General features: G+C 39.2%; 1 protein-coding gene across 3 annotated transcripts in view; it reads right to left on the bottom strand.

The window, feature by feature from the left end:
* Positions 1–19,667, bottom strand: part of LOC105474557 (dynein axonemal heavy chain 8) — a 316,668-nt gene that overhangs the window by 211,084 nt on the left and 85,917 nt on the right. For all 3 annotated transcript variants that reach the window (XM_011729344.2, XM_011729345.2, XM_011729346.2), the window contains exons 22-26: positions 18,300–18,432; positions 15,963–16,078; positions 13,991–14,097; positions 7,244–7,319; positions 5,711–5,900 (exon numbers count right to left, since the gene is read on the bottom strand). In XM_011729344.2, the coding sequence (XP_011727646.2) occupies positions 5,711–5,900; positions 7,244–7,319; positions 13,991–14,097; positions 15,963–16,078; positions 18,300–18,432 (622 nt within the window). The remainder of the gene's footprint in view (positions 1–5,710; positions 5,901–7,243; positions 7,320–13,990; positions 14,098–15,962; positions 16,079–18,299; positions 18,433–19,667) is intronic.

The raw sequence follows: 19,667 nt of genomic DNA on the forward strand, positions 1-19,667 counted from the left end.
TTTTACATACAAGATCATGTCATCTGCTAATAAAGGCAGTTTAACCTTTTCCCTTCCAATCTGTATATCTTCAATTTAGTTCACTTATCTTAATCCACTTGATAGAACCTACACTATAATGTTGAGTAGAGGTGGTGAGAGCTAGTATTCTTGACTTGTTCCTAATCTTAGGGGGAAACAATTCAGGCTTTCAATGTTAGATATGATGCCTTTTATAAGGTTGAAGAAGTTTAATTCTATTCCCAGATTGTTGAGCATGTTTATCATGAAAGGGTGTTGGATTTTGTCAAATATTTTTTCTATGTCTATTGAGACGATCATGAGTTTTTGCCCTTTATTCTACTCATATGGTATATTTTAGGATGTTAAACCAACCTTGCTTTTGTGGAATAAACCTCATTTGGTCACACTATACAACCCTTCTCCTATACTGTTGGGTTCAGTTGGCTAACATTTTATTAAGGACTTCAGCATGGTCATTTAAATTTAAAGCTCCTTTAAAGATGTTTTTAAATATAAAGAAGTCTAATTTAAACATCTTTTCTTTTATGGTTTGAGCTTCATATGTCTTGAGAATCCTTCCCCACCCTGGTGTTTTAAATACATTGCGCTGTTTTATTCTAAAAGTGTTGTAAAATAGATGGAATAGTGTTGCAGGATATAGAATCGTGGGTATGATGTGTATCTAATTTAAGATACTACTGAGGCCGGGTGCGGTGGCTCAAGCCTGTAATCCCAGCACTTTGGGAGGCCGAGACGGGCGGATCACAAGGTCAGGAGATCGAGACCATCCTGGCTAAAACGGTGAAACCCCATCTCTACTAAAAAATACAAAAAACTAGCCGGGCGAGGTGGTGGGCGCCTGTAGTCCCAGCTACTTGGGAGGCTGAGGCAGAAGAACGGCGTAAACCCGGGAGGCGGAGCTTGCAGTGAGCCGAGATCGCGCCACTGCACTCCAGCCTGGGCGACAGAGCGAGACTCCGTCTCAAAAACAAACAAACAAACAAACAAAAAGATACTACTGAAAGTTTTTCCATATGGAAGCAAATCTTTAGCCACATTTATTAAACAGTACATTCTTTCTCCACTGATTCGTAAATCCACCTATATCATATATTTTCATATATACTAGGATTTCTGCACTCTCTCTCCTGTTCTGCTGTATGTTATCTATCTTTGGATCATTAAAAGGCTGTCCTTCTTAGCCTGGCTCTGTAATACTCCTAGGTATTTGGCAGGGCAGGAACCCCTACCTTGCTTTTCTTCACCACCAATTTTTCTTGGCTATTTTTAACTCTTTTCACTTCCATATAATTTTACAATCAAATTTATAAATCAAGTTGACCACAGAAAAAAATCTATTATGATTTCTTTGGAATTGCATTGAATTTATAGATTAACCAAAGAATTGACTTCTTCATGATGTGGACTTATTCTTGTCTTCCCCATTATCTCATTCAGTAATATCTTCTCCAAAAATGCTGTGCAAATTTTTTTTTACATTTATTTGTTAAAGACCTTATGGTTTGTGGCTAATAAAATATATATGCTTCTACTATATATTAATTGTATCACTGGTGAATGTAGAAATACTGGGGGTTTTGTATGTTGATCTTTTATACACAAATATTTCTGAACTTATTGGTTGTAACAATTATTTCTAGATTTCCTGGATTTTCTATGTATAATCTTTAAATGAGGACAATCTCAGTCTTCCTCTCCAACTCTTCTCATTTTTTCTTGTCTTATTTCATAATGAAGATCTCTAGTAAACTAGCAAATAAAAATGATAATAGTGGGCTTCCTTCTTTATTCTTCATTTTATTAGGAATGGAATACTTCTAAATATTTTTACAGATGACCTTATTGGAAAATCCATTTTATTCCTGGTTTGCTAAGAAGCTGTATTTATGTCTGTGTGTGGGTAAGTGAAATATACTTACAGAAACATATATAAAACACAAGAAATAAAATGTATATTAAAGAAGAAGAAAAAATGAATTCCAATGTACTCACCACCAAGTTAAGAACAGAATGGTACCAATAGACTAGTCCTCTCTAGGCACCTCTCTAATCCCATTCCCTTCCCTTACTCCCAGAGGCAACCATTATCCTGAATTTTCTTTGAAGATAAACTTTACAATAAATCAACATGCTTATCCCTAAACAATTTTTAAAAACTGAGCAGTAAGCACAAAACTAGCTGTAAAGGAAAGAACATTAATTGTTCATGTGAGATGAAGGCTCCTCCAAGAAAAGAGTCTCTGGGACTAGTCTGGCTTCATCTTTTCTACGAGTTTACAAAAGCCCTTTGTGGGGGAAGCTATGGGGCAGGATATAAATGAGTCCTAGAAAATATATGTGTCATGACAATCAGGGCATCTGGCAGCACTGTGTTTGTGAGCCGAGTAATAAATGTCCAGCAAGAATATGGCCAGGATAGTGAGCTGATATCTATTTCCTTATATCACAATTACCTGCCTACAGTTCTCAGTAGTTGGTCAAGGCAGAATGCTTCTGAGGAATAAATAAGTTTCCTCAGCTGACCCAGAGCAATGAGTGTAGAGCAGCAACTTCATCAGCACATGGTGAGAACAAGAAAGTCCAGACAAGAATACAGACCAGGTTTACCCCGGCATTCTGTCTTCAAGTTAAAGGACAGTATATATAACGGCATCCGGCATTTGGTGAGAGTAGTCGAAACTCATCTGTTTCCCAAGTCACACTGGTTGCCCTCTATGCTTAGAACATAACTATCACTGCACAATCACCCTTCAACATTCACCTTGAAATTCCCTTCACCTGTCTGCTGCATTGTATTCCTGTTTCCAATATCCTACATCTTTGTTTTTTTTTGCTTTTGCTTTCTCATTTTGGAAGACTACAACCTTCAGTAACTTTGCGGAAAAGGGTGTGTTGAGGGTACATTTTAAAAGCCATTGCATGTCTGAAAATGTCTATTTATATTGTACTTGGTTGATAATTTTGCAGAGAATAGAATTCTCGTTTGCAAGATTGTTGATAAGTCCAAGGAGATTTTTGCATCTAGCGATTTTTAGTTTTACATTTAGCCTGCTACAGTAATAGAAAAATACACGGAAGGACTAAGGAGAGAATAAAGAATAACGGCAAACATTGGACTAAAAGTAAAAAAAAAAAATAAGATACTAATCTTCTTATATGGATTAATTCCCAGCCCTCTCATTAGGTTTGTGATTTTGGAAAAATTATTTTACCTCTCTGAAGAAAGAACTGGGTTTGATCCATAATCTCAGAAGACACAATCCCAAACACCATAATCTCAAATATTGAAATCCCAAAAGCTCAAAATCCCTAAAATCTAAATCCTGAAAGTATAAAATCCATGTCTAAAATTCTGAAAATCAAATCCCCCTTTAAAAATGTAAATAGATATATTTAAAAGAATTGTTTATTAAAAGAACTATTATTTTTTCCAGAATTATATTTTTGGGATTTTGATCTTTTGGGATTTCAACATTTGAGATTATAGCATTGGATTGTGCCTTTCAGGATTACGATCAGCCCCTGAAGGAACTAAGATTTATCTTGCCAGGTATTTTATATAAATTCACAGATCCATCCACATGCTTTTTCCCTAGCTCTTCTTGCCTCTGATTTTCCAAAGTTGCTCTTTCTAGGTCCTGAATGATCAGTCCAGCCATTCGTCTGCCCAAGAGTCCATGTATATGTTTGCTTCAGACCACTCTCCTTAAAAAAGTTATACTGCTTGAAGCTCTGCCCACTGGGGGAAATTCCCCTTTTCACTGCCCTTTAGGGCCACTCCTGAGTGGGCTGTAGTGCAATAAAAGTCCATTTTCAGCTGACAACAACATATTAAGCCAATTCGAATAGACCAGTCCTGAGATTTTTCATCCTTTATTAGCTGGTTGTAGGGAACACCCCATGAGACCATAGATGTAAGCTGAGAAAGCAATGTTAGTGCAACATAGAAAGGTACCATAGGGGTCTGAGCCACCTGGTCGTGTAGCTTACCTGGTATCTTGGAGGTGTTTTTGGTTTTGGTTTTTTGGAGACAAGAGTCTTCCTCTGTCGCCCTGGCTGGAGTGCAGTGGTGCAGTCTCAGCTCACTGCAACTTCCGCCTCCCAGTTCAAGTGATTCTCCTGCCTCAGCCTCCCCGGTAGCTAGGATTACAGGTGCCCACCACCATGCCTGGATAATCCTTTTGCATTTTTAGTAGAGACATGGTTTTGCCATGTTGGCCAGGATGATATCAAACTCCTGACCTCAGATGACCCACCTGCCTCGGCCTCCTGAAGTGTTGGGATTACAGGCGTGAGCTACCACACTAGGCCTCACCTAGTATCTTGTTGTTTTCAATTTGCCTTTCCCTGAACCACAGTGGAAGCTACATAGTTTTGAGACCAGTTTCTCAATCCCATTAGAAAGTTAAAGAGACCAGTTGAAGAGATCAGTTTTTCGACCCCATCAGAAAATGCACAAAGGACATGAATAGACACTTGGCAAAAGAAGACACTTATGCAGCCAACAAACATATAAAAAAAAGCTCAACATCAGTGATCATTAGAGAAATGCAAATCAAAACCACAATGAGATACCATCTCACACCAGACAGAATGGCAATTATTAAAAAGTCAAGAAACAATAGATGCTGATGAAGCTAGGAGAAATAGGAATGCTTTTACACTGTTGGTGGAAATGTAAATTAGTTTGACCATTGTAGAAGACTGTGTAGCAATTCCTCAAAGACCTAGAACCAGAAACACCATTTGACCCAGCAATTCCATTACTGGGTATATACTCAAAGGAATATAAATCATTCTATTATAAGAATACATGCACGCCTATGTTCATTGCAGCACTGTTCACAATAGCAAAGACATGGAGCCAACCCAAATGCCCATCAATGGTAAACTGCATAAAGAAAATGTGGTACATATACACCATGGAATATTACGCAGCCATGAAAAAAGAATGAGACCATGTCCTTTGCAAGGACATGGATGGAGCTGGAAGCCATTATCCTTGGCAAATTAATGCAGGAACAGAAAACCAAACACCACATGTCCTCATTTGTAAGTGGGAGCTGAACAATGTGAACACACTGACATAAGGAGGGGAACAACACATACTGGGGCCTGTTGGTGGGTGATGGGGGGTGATGGGAGGGAGAGCATCAGGAAAAATAGCTAATGCATGCTTGCTTAACACCTAGGTGATGTGCTGATAGGTGCAGCAAACCACCATGGCACATGTTTACCTATGTAACAAACCTACACATCCTGCACACGTACCCTGGAACTAAAATAAAATAAAATAAAAAATAAACCAGTTTCTTTCTATGCAGGAAGTGTCAAAAAAAAAAGGTTCATGAAATTTTGGGTCACTATCATATCACATTCATAATTACTTAAGCGACGAATTTATGTTTACGTTAAGTTTATCCAACCTACTATCATGCAGAAAGTAAAATTAGTGCTAAGGCTTATTTTAATTTTTAACTTAAGATCATCACAGTAGACAAGGGATTTAAAAATCCTTTTCACCCACCACCCAAAGCCAGGAAAAAATGCCTGCATGTTACATTTAAGATGAAACATACTATTTTTTAAACGTGAAATATATCAAACATATAAAATAATTTAAAAATCTATATGCTATCAAATCCAGAAGGATCAGTAAGATCATTGACTAATTTTACATTCTTACTTTCTTCCTTCTTCAGCAGTTTTCCTGTGTTTTGATGGGTCAGGTCAGTAGTGGTGGGGCTGGGAATGACCGACTTCATGGGACGGATTTGCTGTTGCCCCCAGTGAGCCACTCCTCTGCTGACCTCCAGGGTTAACTGGATCATACGGTTAATGGCTTGTTGAATGTCATCCAAACTAGGAATCATCACCTGCGGAAAGAAGAAACAAATGTGTAATACCGCTGGCACATACCGTCCATCCCTCGATTTTCATCACCTCCACTCCCCACTGAGTGGGGCAAGCCTCAGCTGGCCCAGTGGAAGGCTGATTTGATGGGGAGAATGACAGAGGAAGATGGTGTGGGGGGCGAAGCAGATTTTCTCTATCCTGAAGTTTTCCTGCTATCGATTCCTGCAAGCCTCATTACACCACGAGCTAATGCAGAAGTAACTTTTTAATAACAGAAATGACATTTCGATTTTGTTAAAAAGGCCAAACTAGTACTTGTCATCCTTTTCCCCATGGGGATGGCAGAATGCAGTGGGAAATTACAGACTATGTGTTGGAAATCCATGAAACAAAGTAACTGAAGAAGCTACACCACCAAGAGTCTGACCTCAGTTCTTTGAAATGTGCCAAATAAGCTAAGACACTATCCTTCAGGAGGTCAGACCATTTAAAGGTGGTTTTAGGTGAGTCACGTTTCTGCCTGGCCTTATCCTTTGACCCATCGCAGAAGGCAGCTCAGCCATCCCATGTGGCTTAGAGTTCCAGATGCCCATCAGCAGCTGGGGTAGTTGTAGAGATAAGTGCTACAGGAAGATACGGATGATTCAGATGCTCAGGGCACAGGCTCTTTTTATCTTTCTCTTCTGCCATCCTTACCTTAGTGGGTTGCCTCACAGACATGTGTTTGGGGTAGGGATCTGGACAACTGTGATGATTTTATTTAGATAATTTAATGTCTGAAGTAAGGAAAAGCAAGGCAATTGGTAGGGTGCTTGCTAACTGATGGCAGAACAGATGGCTAACTCAACTCTTTAACAAAGCCTTCAATACACCATGAGCTAATACAGAAGTAACTTTTTTTTTTTTTTTTTTTGACAGAGTCTTGCTCTGTCACCCAGGCTGGAGTGCAGGGACATGATCTCGGCTCACTGCAACCTCCACCTCCCGGGTTCAAGCAATTTTCCTGCCTCAGCCTCCCGAGTAGCTGGGATTACAGGCACCTACCACCACGCCTGGCTAATTTTTGTATTTTTAGTAGAGATGGGGTTTCATCATGTTGGCCAGGATGGTCTCGAACTCCTGACCTTAGGGGATCCACCCACCTTGGCCTCCCAAAGTGCTGGGATTACAGATGTGAGCCATTGTGCCCATCCCAGAAGTGACTTTTTCATAACAGATATAAATGACATTTCCAATTTGTTAAACAGTGAGGGAAAGTGAAAAAATACATAGGACCGGAACGTCACCCTAAATGAAAGCTCAGTTCTAGTACTATGCTTCTTAAGTAACTTACCAAAATATCAGTGTATTTAATAATACTTACCACATTAGGAATTGCAAGATGTACTTCACTTTTTATAAAGGAAATAATATCTTCTGATCGCTTTCGCCCATAATGGCTGCAATGAGATGGACATTTAGCTGATTAACCTTAACCTAAAATTTCATTAACAGTTTATTATGCTACAAAATTCAGTCCTAATAGTAAAGAACATTTTTAAAAGGCCACATTACACAAAGAGAATATTACTTATCACAGAGCCCTAAATTGCAGAGAACTGAGAAAATACAATGACCTGATAGTCTTAGAAGCAAACTAGTAATCTCATATACATTTTCTACTATTTTAATGCTGTTTTTTCTCAGTAATAACCTTTAACAATGTTTACTAAAGGCATTCTTTGTTCCCAGCTCTGCAACAGATATAGGATGAGATCACCAGCATATACCTTTATATGCTTCTTTGTTTATATTTTTACAAGATTAAACAGGACGTGTCTGGTCCATGCTTTCCAAAAACCGCTTTGTTAAACAATATCTCTCATGCACAGACAGCAGCACAGACGCCTGAGTCCAGTTATGAAGGACACCCGCAGGGCTGCAAATTACTCTGGCTAGCACAGCTCCCTCTGTCTCAACCTCCACCCCATCCCAGACAAAATTATAATAAATGCAAACTGTCCATTGTCTTTTTCTCTGGGAGTGCAAGAAACACTGTCATTACTGAAAACTTACATCTCCCTTTCTAAATACAAGCAGATGGGGGTGGGAGGAGATCACAAGAAACAGAGACTACAGTTCCAAAGTGAAGACCCAACTTTTAGCACTCAGGGCCAAGGGTTCCCAGATAAACCTATTATTGGAAAGGACTGAACAAAAAGCAAGCAAACAAACAAAACCCCTCAATTCACAGTCTCCCAGTGGAATTCAAGATGTTGCAATAAAATTCGTGTGGGCATTGATTCAAAGTGTATAATTTGAGAATAAGAAAGAGTTTTCGTAAAGTATAAAGGAACAGCTGAATAATAGAGGCAGTGAACCCCGCACTAGATCATTTGGTACCTTATACAGCATATTAGAGAATCAGCTGAAGGTATTCTCCAAAATTTCAGATGCAAAATACAAAGAGAGAGAAAATACTTAGAGAAAAGATAAGAATAGGTAACATTTCTTGAATGCTTAATGTATGCCAGGCAGTTTCCATAAATTACCAGTTTATGTTCACATTAATTCTGTGAGGCAGACCTTATGATTATTATTATTTTCATATTGTAGATAAGGAAACCAAGGTAGGGAGAGGTTAAGTAAATTCCACAGGGTCACTCCGCTCAGAGATGCTTATTACTACCTAGATGCAGCACGTGAATACTGTGTAGATACGGGAAATTAAAGCAAAGCACTCCTTTAACCTTAAGAATAGGCTTGTTTTTTCATTTTGAAGAGATTCTCTATGTGCCTGACAGGATTAATGGGGGAAAAAAACCCACCTGCATCTAAACATACAATTTGTGAATTTCAAGAATAAAAGAGAAATCCTGTAAGGATCAAAACAAATACAAGTTGTTACTTGGAAGGGAAAATCGGATTAGCAGCAGAACTCTCCTCTAAAAATTGAAACCAAAGAAGCCAATGGAGCAGCCTCTGTAGAGTATGAGAGAAAGGGATTCTGATCCCAGAAGACCAAGCTAGCATTCGTGTGTGAGGATAAGAGAGAGACATTTTAGACAAGTAAGGATTTTTTAGTACTATCCTCATGTATGCTTCCTCAAAAATTGCTGAATTGCCACAGAACTTGTAAATCAATGTGGCCTAGTGAGTGCATCCTTCAAAAAAACTTCTTTTTGCCAAACCCATCACAATCGTGGATGGGAGATAAAGGACACAAGAATGCTCAAATACAAGGTAAGCATCTCCATGAAGTAGAAATGGAGAGAAACACAAGGACAGCCTAGTGAGGTTTCCGGGCTGGAAAGAGGCAGTGACCGTCGGGAGGTTGGCTCTGGTGAAATATAGAGGATGGACAGGACTCAATGAGGGACAGGGCCTCGGCCAGCCTCACTACTTAAGGCCAAAAACTGAGATGATGCTCTCCCACCTGTCTTGCAGATGCTGCGGCGAGACAAGGTCTGTCAACCTACTGCCCGCAGCTACGGCTTTTCCAGCGGATGCAGACCTGGGGCAAAAGAAGCACATCCACAGACTCCTTGATAAGTAACTAAGTCAGGCCTCCTGTGTGCTCCCTGGCCGAACCTGCCATACCCCCAATATCTCTCCAGGGGCCAGTAACTGTGAAGAAATAAAACCTGGTTCTGTACTCAGGGTTCCGAGTGTCATTTAGAGGCAAAAGTGAAACTCATAGACAGGGAGGGAGGGAAGGAGAAAGAAACACGAAAACAAAGCTCTCGCTCAAAGAGAGCCTGCACATTAAAAGCCAAGTATGCGTGAATATGTCTAAGGATAAGAAAGAGAGCTAACAAAACCCAAAATTGAAACAGAAACTCACTCCAGATAAAAGTAATGCCCAGATAACAAGCTCTAAAGTAAGGGAAAATGTTCAGCGATATATGAAGACTCTTTCAAAAAAATTTTAAAAAACATTGCTAAACTAAAAAGACAGAAATAATATCATATCTGGAGGATAAGGAAAAAGTATTTTTTCTTGAAATATTTAAGATGTCACAGATGACAAAATCTTTAGAATAGATACAGAGGTACTTGCCCATAGTGTAGTTCAGAAAGACAAAAAGATAACATAGATGACAGAGTCATTAGGAGACAAGGAGAAGAGAAAGAGAAGCCCCAACATACGAAATGTCCACACATCCAGTGTGCCCAGGACAGTTCCAGATTCACTGTGTCCTGGGACCTCATCTGGACAGTGCCCCTTCACTCACAAAAGTTCCATAGTTGAAACAATAAATTATGTGGTCATTCTATTCAACATTCAATTAATAGGAGTTCCAGAAGAAGACAATGAAAGAATATCCTGGAAGCAATAACTAAAGGGGAAATTGCTGAGGTTTTTTCCAGCATTAAGGAAAGCTATAAACCCTCAAATAGAAACTGGGCTCTGAGAACAAAGCAGGATTAGACAAAGACAAATCCACACGGGGTACGAAAACTGCAGAAACATTAAGGATTAAAAGAGAATATTCAGTTAGACTCATACAGACTTCTCATCAGCAGCAACATAACTCAGAAAAAAATGAAGAAATACTTTCCAAGTGCTAAAAGACAAAGAAAAATTTTATATCCAGCCAAAATGTTGTGAAAGTATGAGGGCGAAACATTTTCAGACTTACAAAGAAGAATAAGAGAGTCTGCTTCTCACAGATCCTCACTAAAGAACCAATGGGATACAAAAAAGCACATGAGAACCGGGAGATTTTAATAAAGTATGCCAGTAAATAAATTATTTTAATATATTATTTTTGAGTGTTCACACAAAGGTAAAACTAAAACATCAAACAGCAATAAAATGTGTACAGTTCAGTCAGTAAAGCTTGTCAAGCCCTTGTAGTCAGAAATAAGACTAGAAAACTGCAAAACTAAGGACAGTACTTTGTTGTTGTTGTTGTTGTTGTTGTTTGTTTGTTTTGAGATGGAGTCTCACTCTGTCTCCCAGGCTGGAGTGCAATGGCACAGTCTTAACTCACTGCAACCTCCACCTCCCAGGTTCAAGCGATTCTCCTGCCTCAGCCTCCCTAGTAGCTGGGACTACAGGCGTGCACCACCAGGCCTGGCTAATTTTTGTATTTTTAGTAGAGACGGGGTTTCACCATGTTGGTCAGGCTGGTCTCCAACTCCTGACCTCAAGTGATTCGCCTGCCTCAGACTCCCAAAGTGCTGGGATTATAGGTGTCAGCCAGTGAACCTGGCCAGTACTTTTTTTAGTTGGAGCAAAATATGTGCATTCTAAAGTTAAGGGTAATCACTTAAAGAACTGAAGTACAGAAAAGAGAATAAATGGGGAAAATTATCCACCCCAAAGACAACAATAGTAATAAAATGAATCAAAGAAAAAGAATAGTGAGAAAAAAACACAAAATAAAATGTCATAAATTAAGTGCAACTATATCAAAAATCACAATAAATGCAAACAAATTAAACTCACTAAGACAGAGATAATGAGATTGAAGGAAAATTATCAGGTATACAATGTTTTTAAGAGGTAAAACTATAAAGAGGTAAAACTAAAAAGTACAGAGAAAGGCTTAAGTAAAGAGACCGAAACAGTTACACAGAAAAAGCTGGTAAATGACAAACTAAAGAGAATTGTGAGGAATCAGGATTAATACAAATAAAGGGATTTGCCAAATAAAAATAAAAGGAACAGTGCTCTTAAGCAGGTTTAACTACTATTACCTTGTGTGCACCTAACAACACAGCCATAAAATACATAAAACAAGAACTGACCAAAACAAAAGGAAAATTCAATAAATCCACAATCACACTGGGAGAATTGAACAGTATAATTAAATTAAAAATCAGCAATGAATAGGCAAGGAATAAATCTAACAAAAATGTGTAGGACTTTTACACAGAGATTTATAAAAGGTCACAGAGAGATATTAAAGAAGACATATCAATGCAGAGGTAATACAGAATTCTGAATAGAAGACTCAATATTTGTAAGGATGCTAATTCTCTCCAAATTGATCTATAGATTCAATGCAACTTAAATAACTCCCCCACCTGACCTCACAACTAAGCCGATTTTTTAACAACTTTTGCTTGGTCAACTAATTAACCACATGGAAAAAATTATATTTATTTGTTACCTCACACTAAGCACAAAAATCAATACCATGTAAATTAAAACCCTAAATATAAAAGTTAAAACTACAAAAGTTTTGGAAGACGTTATGAAGTAGGGAAGAGTTGGTTTCTTTAAAAAGACCACAAATCACTAAAACCGATAAATTTGAATATTTTTAAAACTCGGCAATGGAAAATGAAAATTAATAAAGAAAATGAAAAGATAAGGCAAAACTGACAAAAGACATTTGTTATATTATCATCAATAATGTAATATACTAAGAATACTTATGAATTAATCCAATTCAATAGAAAAACAGACCAAAAAAGGAACACAATTATTTATTTTTAATTACACTTTAAGTTCTGGGGTACATGTGCAGAACGTGCAGGTTTGTTACATAAGTATACACATGCTATGGTGGTTTGCTGCACCCATCAACCCGTCATATACATTAGGTATTTCTTCTAATGCTATCCCTCCCCTAGCCCCACACTCCCCGAGAGGCCCTGGTGTGTGATGTTCCCTTCCCTGTGTCCATGTGTTCTCACTGTTCAACTCCCACTTATGAGTGAGAACATGGGGTGTTTGGTTTTCTGTTCTTGTGTTAGTTTGCTGAGAGTGATGGTTTCCAGCTTCATCCATGTCCCTGCAAAGGACATGAACTCATCCTTTTTTATGGCTGCATGGTATTTCATGGTATATTTGTGCCACATTTTCTTTATCCAGTCTATCATTGATGGGCATTTGGATTGGTTCTAAGCCTTTGCTATTGTGAACAGTGCTGCAGTAAACATACGTGTGTGTATGTCTTTATCGGAGAATGATTTGTAATTATTTGGGTATATACCCAGTAATGAGACTGCTGGGTCAAATGGCATTTCTGGTTCTAGATCCTTGAGGAATCACCACCCTGTCTTCCACCGTGGTTGAACTAGGAACACAAATTTTAAGGAAGAGAAACAACAAATGGCCCATAAACACAAGAAAGTATATTTAATCTCATCAGTAACCAAGAAAATGTAAACTAAAATCCTGATGAGATGTCATTTCACACCCTGTATGTTGGCGAGAATTTTTTAATTGAATAATACTGTCTGCAGGGATGAGGGGCCATGGGCACTCTCACTAGGTGCTGCCTGGTAAAATGAGGCATCCACATACCCTAGGACCCACCAAACCCACTCTTAGCAGGTGCAGCAGAAGACGGTTACAAGATGCTCACAGAGGCTTTATTCATGATAGCCACAAACTGAAGCAACCCAAATCACCATCACCAGTAGAATGGATAAACAGACTATGTATACTCCAACTACACAGAAGCGTAAAAAACTATACCTCATGGATGAATCTCAAAAACAGTATACCAGGGCCGGGCGCGGTGGCTCAAGCCTGTAATCCCAGCACTTTGGGAGGCCGAGGCGGGCAGATCACAAGGTCAGGAGATCGAGACCACAGTGAAATCCCGTCTCTACTAAAAATACAAAAAATTAGCCGGGCGCGGTGGCGGGCGCCTGTAGTCCTAGCTACTCAGGAGGCTGAGGCAGGAGAATGGCGGGAACCCGGGAGGCGGAGCTTGCAGTGAGCCGAGATCGCGCCACTGCACTCCAGCCTGGGCAACAGCGTGAGACTCCGTCTCAAAAAAAAAAAAAAGACAGTATACCAAGTGCAGTTCAAATACAGGCAAAATTAAATGATACGTGGACTGGGGATACAAAAACATAGTAAACTGTGAAGACAACCAAGACAATGATAAACACCAAGTTCAGGATAGCAGTTACTTTTGGGTGAGAAGGGAGAGGACCCATGAGAGGACTGGTAGCCTTTTTTATCTCAGGTAGGGTGTGGGGAACATGGGTGTTCCTTTGACCACAGTTCTTGCAGTATTACACAAATACTTTCACACAGTCTTTTAATGAATGCTATATTTTAAATTTTATAGTTTTTTAAATTAATAAATTTATTAGAGGTGCTATTCACATTACAATATAAGTATGATTACCAGATATAATTAGCATATTTTCCACTTACCTTGCAACAAATATTCTTCTTTTCATTGTGTCCAGAGATAACCGTGTAGCTTTTTGAAGACTGTCTAGTAATTGATGAGAGAAAAAAGCAAAGACCTCTTTACACTCCTGTAATAAGAAATCAATTAAATTTGGTATCTCTCCTCCAAAAAAACCTCAAGCATCCCCAAAACAATGACACAATATTAGATGTGGCATGTGAAAGGCAACAAATAATAAACTGTACAATTTCAATGACAGTGTAGAAATAAATTCAATCCTAAATTATTTGTCTGGTTATTTTAGACAAACAAAAATACATGAAAAATGTGTTTGCATAAACACCCTAGCAAACCAAAGGAACTTATTCAAAAACCAAAATTCACACAGTATGTTCAGAGCAATCCTGGCTGGCTCAATACTCAATTTTCACCTGACAAAATTGAAGCACTTTAAACGTGGTACATTTCTCAATTAAGGGCGTGGGCACAAGAAGATAACTAGTCTCCATCCTCAAGAAGCTCAGCTTGGTGGGTAAATGTATTTTAAAATGTGCAATACTCAAATATATGAGATGAAAATTCCACCCTCTGGGACTGTGGTTTGACCCTCTCTCCACACCCTTCCTTCCCTTGGGAGAAATAGCCAAGTTTATTGATCAGAGCACAGGACAGGTTTGGAGCCTGGTAGGCAGAGATGTGGGCCCATGTCTTGCTTACACAATGAGTCACACATCGGGGCAAGGCTCTGGCCATACTGTTCCTCACTGCTCTAGAACCCAGCCCCTCTGAGACTGGGTTGGTGTGGCAGAAGAGAGAGTAATAAGGCATGAACAAAGAGGAATATCAAGCTTTTCCATGTGGCAATGGGGTACAGTCAGGGCTGGTGAATGCTCAGGCTAAAGCACAGGTGTGACATAATCAGATTTTTACGTGAGACCATTCTGGCAGCAATGTGGGAGATGAATTTGAGAGGCAGAGGCTATTTAGGAGGTGACCACTAATACAGCCCCAGCGATCCCCCAATTGGAGAGGTTCTGAGGGTACTCAATCATGCTCTGAGGACTTCAGCCAGTGTCAAAAGGTAATGCAACTGGAAGACAAGCACTTCTGAGAGAGGACTGCTCCAGCTGACACCTGCTGGTTGCTAACAGCTGCCTGGTGAGTGGTACTGAGAAGATCCTAAACTGCAGAAGTCTAGATGCTGCAGCAAAGTGTTTCCCAATTATTTGGCAATATAATCCTTGAGCAAGAAGGTGAAAATGGAATAAAGGTGTGCTGTTTAGTTCTAAAACTGTATCAGATTGTGTCAAAGTGGGTAAAATAGACAAAGAATGAAAAGAAGGTGGGTATGAAGGATTAAAAGAAAACTGACCCGGGGAGGAGAAAGCAGGAATGAGTGCAAATGTGACAGTGACATTCAAAGTTCATGCATGACCAGAACCGTGAGGGCTAAGAAGGAAAAAGAAACCCCAGGCCCCCTTCTGAACCTTCATTCTCAACACATTTCAACACAACGTGAAAATCTGCCTATCTAGGGCTTCTCCTGGGGGAGAGTCCAGAGTGGTCAGCCACAGTGCCAGTTTAAAATGCAGATCCCTGAGCCCCAAGTGAACCACAATCTGGACTTGCAATACAGTTAACCATTAAACACAATAACTGAGAACAAAGTTTTCCATTCTGAGTCAAACTGATTGCTGCTCCAATCCCTGAAGTCACATTTACTATATAAGAAAACATGGTCAATCACAATGAGGGAAGGTGACTACTAAACTGTGATTGACAGAATCACATCAGAAGCCGTGATACTGGGGAAAACTTAAAGGACTGCCTGAGCCTACAATATAAAATTGAAAATTATACTTTATGGATTTTGTTATACATTAGATACAGATTGGTTGCAGAACTGCCTGGAAGAAGCACCATATGGGGTTTATCTATAATCCTATAAACCATAATTCTGTGAATTGTATGAAGTTGTTCCACAATAAATACCTTTTTAAATTCATCTTCTTTATCATTAGTATCAACCTCATTCACAACATTAGCTTCATAGTCATTGTTTTCACCCTCTTCTGTTTCACTTCCAAAAACAACGTGTTTCCGCTGTTCTGTAGACAAAAGACAAAACAAAAATATAACATTTGACTTTTTAGCATTACGTGTATTCTACATGGCCAAACCCTCTTAGGAAGCCCCTTTTAAAAAAGCTCTTACTTTAAAAACTGTTTTTTAAAAAATGTTTTTTGCATTTGTTCCTGTAGGAGTCATCCTTGAATTCAATTTAAATTATCCACCTCAATAGAATTGTCATTCTACTAAGAAATACACTCTGTAAATATACAATCTAGAATTCAGAAAAGTTTTAAGAGAGTTTTACCTATTATCCTTCTAAATTATCTCTTTACCTTTTGAGTTTTCTAACTTGAATGAAATGATATTTTTGTGTTTTTGATGCTTGTGATGAAAACTAATTAAATGAAGTGGAAAAACTGTAAGAGGAAGGGTGTGATGTGCATACTCATTCCAGGCTCAGGCTTTCTCATCCTCAGCACTACTGACATCTTGGGTGCGACAATTCTTTGTTGCTGGGGGCTGTCCTGTAGGGTTTTTAACAGCATCCCTGGCCCTTATCCACCAGAAGCCAGTAGCAACCCCCTCGCTACACACACACACACACACACACACACACACACACACACACACACACACACACTGTGTGACAACCAAAATGTCTCCAGACCTTGCCAAATATTCCCTCAGGGGCAAAATCCCTTCTAGTCCCATTAAGAACCAGTGTTCCAGGTACAGTTCACAGTTTCTCTCTCTCTCTCTCTCTCTCTCTCTCTCTTTCTCTCTTTCTCTCTTCCTCTCTCCTTGCTATTTCACTGTCATGGGATCTCTGCTTGACTGGAATGTTCTCCTCTCACTCCAAAAAGCCAACTTCCCACAGATTTCCTACTTCAAATATGTTGGTAATTAGCTAATTAACTTCATTCCTGTATGGCAGAGCCATCTCTCCGGTCTCCTTCGAGAGTCTGGGTGGCACACTGTGTCAGTGACCTACTCCTGGTGGAGTCAGTGGCTAGCCTTGCTCAAAGCCAGCCTCACACTACTTCCCTGAGCAGCAGTTGGGGAGAAGAGCAGGTGTGTAGCAAACAGGGTTCGTGACTGACAGGCACATCCCCTTACAATACTAAGTAAAACCTCCAACTACAAAGTTTTACCTAGTCAGTTCTTATTTCGAGCTTGAAAACAAAACTTTAAGATGAAATATGTCTTTGTCTTCCAATTTATCCAAAGATTTGAGATATCAAGGACAGGACAATAATCTGAGCAAAGCTAAAGGTCTCATGTTCTTAAACCATAATCTAGGAAGCAAAACACTCCCCTACTAAGGAACCTTTTCTTAAAATTCCCTGCCCCTGATAAAGAGGATCCAAATTCACAGCTTCTCTCTCAGACTTATTAATAAAACTGAAACTGTTAGAACCTATTGAGAGAACAGGAAAATCAATAAGGTAAAAATTATTTCATCAACTTTGAATGCTACAGGCACCTTGTCATACAAATTTGCCTGAACAGATGTGATGAAGTAAGGAAGTTTCTCTTAGTCCCAGTCAAGCAAACTGAATGAAGGTTATGAGGACATGGGCAGAATCAAAAGTTAGAGTTATGACACAGAGCCTTTTAGGGCATCCTTTAATCACGGGAGGGGGAATGGATGATGGAGAATACATGCTTCCTTATCGTGTTTTCTTCCTTGGGAATGCACTCGTCAACTGGGTACCATTTATCTGTAGCCAAACCCCAAAGACAGTTCTAAGTAGGAATTCATAGCTTACTCTACAGAGAAGGATCTAGGAAAAGAAAAAAAGTCTTAAAACATGGTCTCACCCAGATTAAGTTCTCCAGATTCAATAAAATTATAGAATTTACCTTTTCCTGGTTCACTTTTCTCAAAAAAAAAAAAAAAAGAGCAAAATAAATCAAATAGTCAAAGTGACTTGATTAGAATGCTGCACTAGAAAAAAAAAATAGAGTTAGCATAGCAGGCCTGAGACTGCTATCCACAGGAAGGCCAGCTTGCAATGATGGACCTGGGTTGGGAACTTGGATTTGACAGGGGTGGGGGTTCCCACCATTGCTTAACTAACAAAAAGAACTCTCTGCGCTTAAACTGTTGGTACAAACAATGTGATTTATGCTGAACACCTTCTTTGCTTCTGGGGAAGGGAGGGTCTGGAATTCAGTATCTGCTAAGCAGAAGGTGCTTACATAAGAACGAATCTGTAGATCTTGTAATTCAAACATAGTAACGAGAAAAGTTACCTGACTGCTTTGCTAGTTTCCCAGTGTATTTCACTTCATAAATCTGCTCAAATATTGATATAAGTTCTCTGACAGCTTCTTCCACATGCTTACTTTTGTGGTTTAGAATGTCAGCCCATTCTTTCGTGTATGTCTGTTAAATAGAGAAATGACTATTATTTTCCAGATACTTAAAAGTAACACTGTGAAAATTAGTCCTATGACTTTAATTTATAAAACTATAATTAACTTCACTTGGAAAAAAAAGCTAGAGATAGCTGAAAATGGCATGATGTTTCAAATTCAAAATTGTCAGTGGTTAAAAGCATAGCTGCTAAGGCCCAAAGAATAGCAGAAAGATGAAAAAGTCCATCTTTGATCTATCCCTGACTCAGTCACGCATAGAAATCTACCTTGATATTCATATCAAGGTGAAAAGAAAGAAGGCTGAAGGGGTGGAGAGAAGATGATGTCAGAAGTTGAAGATGAGATGTGGTTTCAAAAGAAGACAATCCAGAGTATTGGTTTGGAGAGAGAAATTAGACGAAGTTTTTAATTGAGCATGGTGTTGTGTAACAGGCATCAATTTAAGAGCTTCACACATATTAATTCATTTAGTTAAACACTGATCTTGGGATGAGTAATATTATGTTCCCCACTTCACAGCAGAGACAACTGAGGCTCAGAAAGTATAAGAAATTTTCCTAGGTCACACAGTAGTTGGAAAAACTATTTGAAATCAGTTTTGTCTGATTCAAAATGCCTGCACTTTGTCTTTCTAAATTCTTCTACTAGCAAATGCTTTAGGAAGAAGTTGAGAACTAGTCAACTTCAGAAAAGAAAACTGGTTTATAAAGTTCAATAAGTCTTTTGACATGCCCACAAAATACACTCATTTTAGGACAAAGAAAAGTAGTTGGATGCAGTGTCACGTGCCTGTAATCCCAGTTACTCAGGAGGCTGAAGCAAGAGGATTGCTCATGCCCAGGAGTTCAAGGCTGCAGGAGCCATGATCGTGCCACTGAACTCCAGCCTGGGTGACAGCACAAGACCTCATCTCTTAAAAAAAAAAAAATGGTAAAAGTAAATCAGGCCTGGGTACAGTGGCTCATACCTGTAATCCTAGCTCTTTGGGAGGCTGAGGAGGGAGGATTGCTTGAGTCCAGGAATTTGAGACCAGCCTGGGCAACATGGTGAGACCCCATCTCTACAACAAATATTTTAGAATTTTGCCAAGCATGGTGGTGCATGCCTGTGGTCCCACCTACTCAGGAAGTTGGGATTGCTTGAGCCCAGGAGGCAGCAGTGAGCTATGTTCACTGCATTCCAGCCTGGCCAACAGAGCAAGAACCTGTCTCAAAAAAAAAAAAAAAAAAAAAAAGTAAATAG

The sequence above is a fragment of the Macaca nemestrina genome, chromosome 5, assembly GCF_043159975.1.
Source record: "Macaca nemestrina isolate mMacNem1 chromosome 5, mMacNem.hap1, whole genome shotgun sequence".
Lineage (NCBI taxonomy): Eukaryota > Metazoa > Chordata > Mammalia > Primates > Cercopithecidae > Macaca > Macaca nemestrina.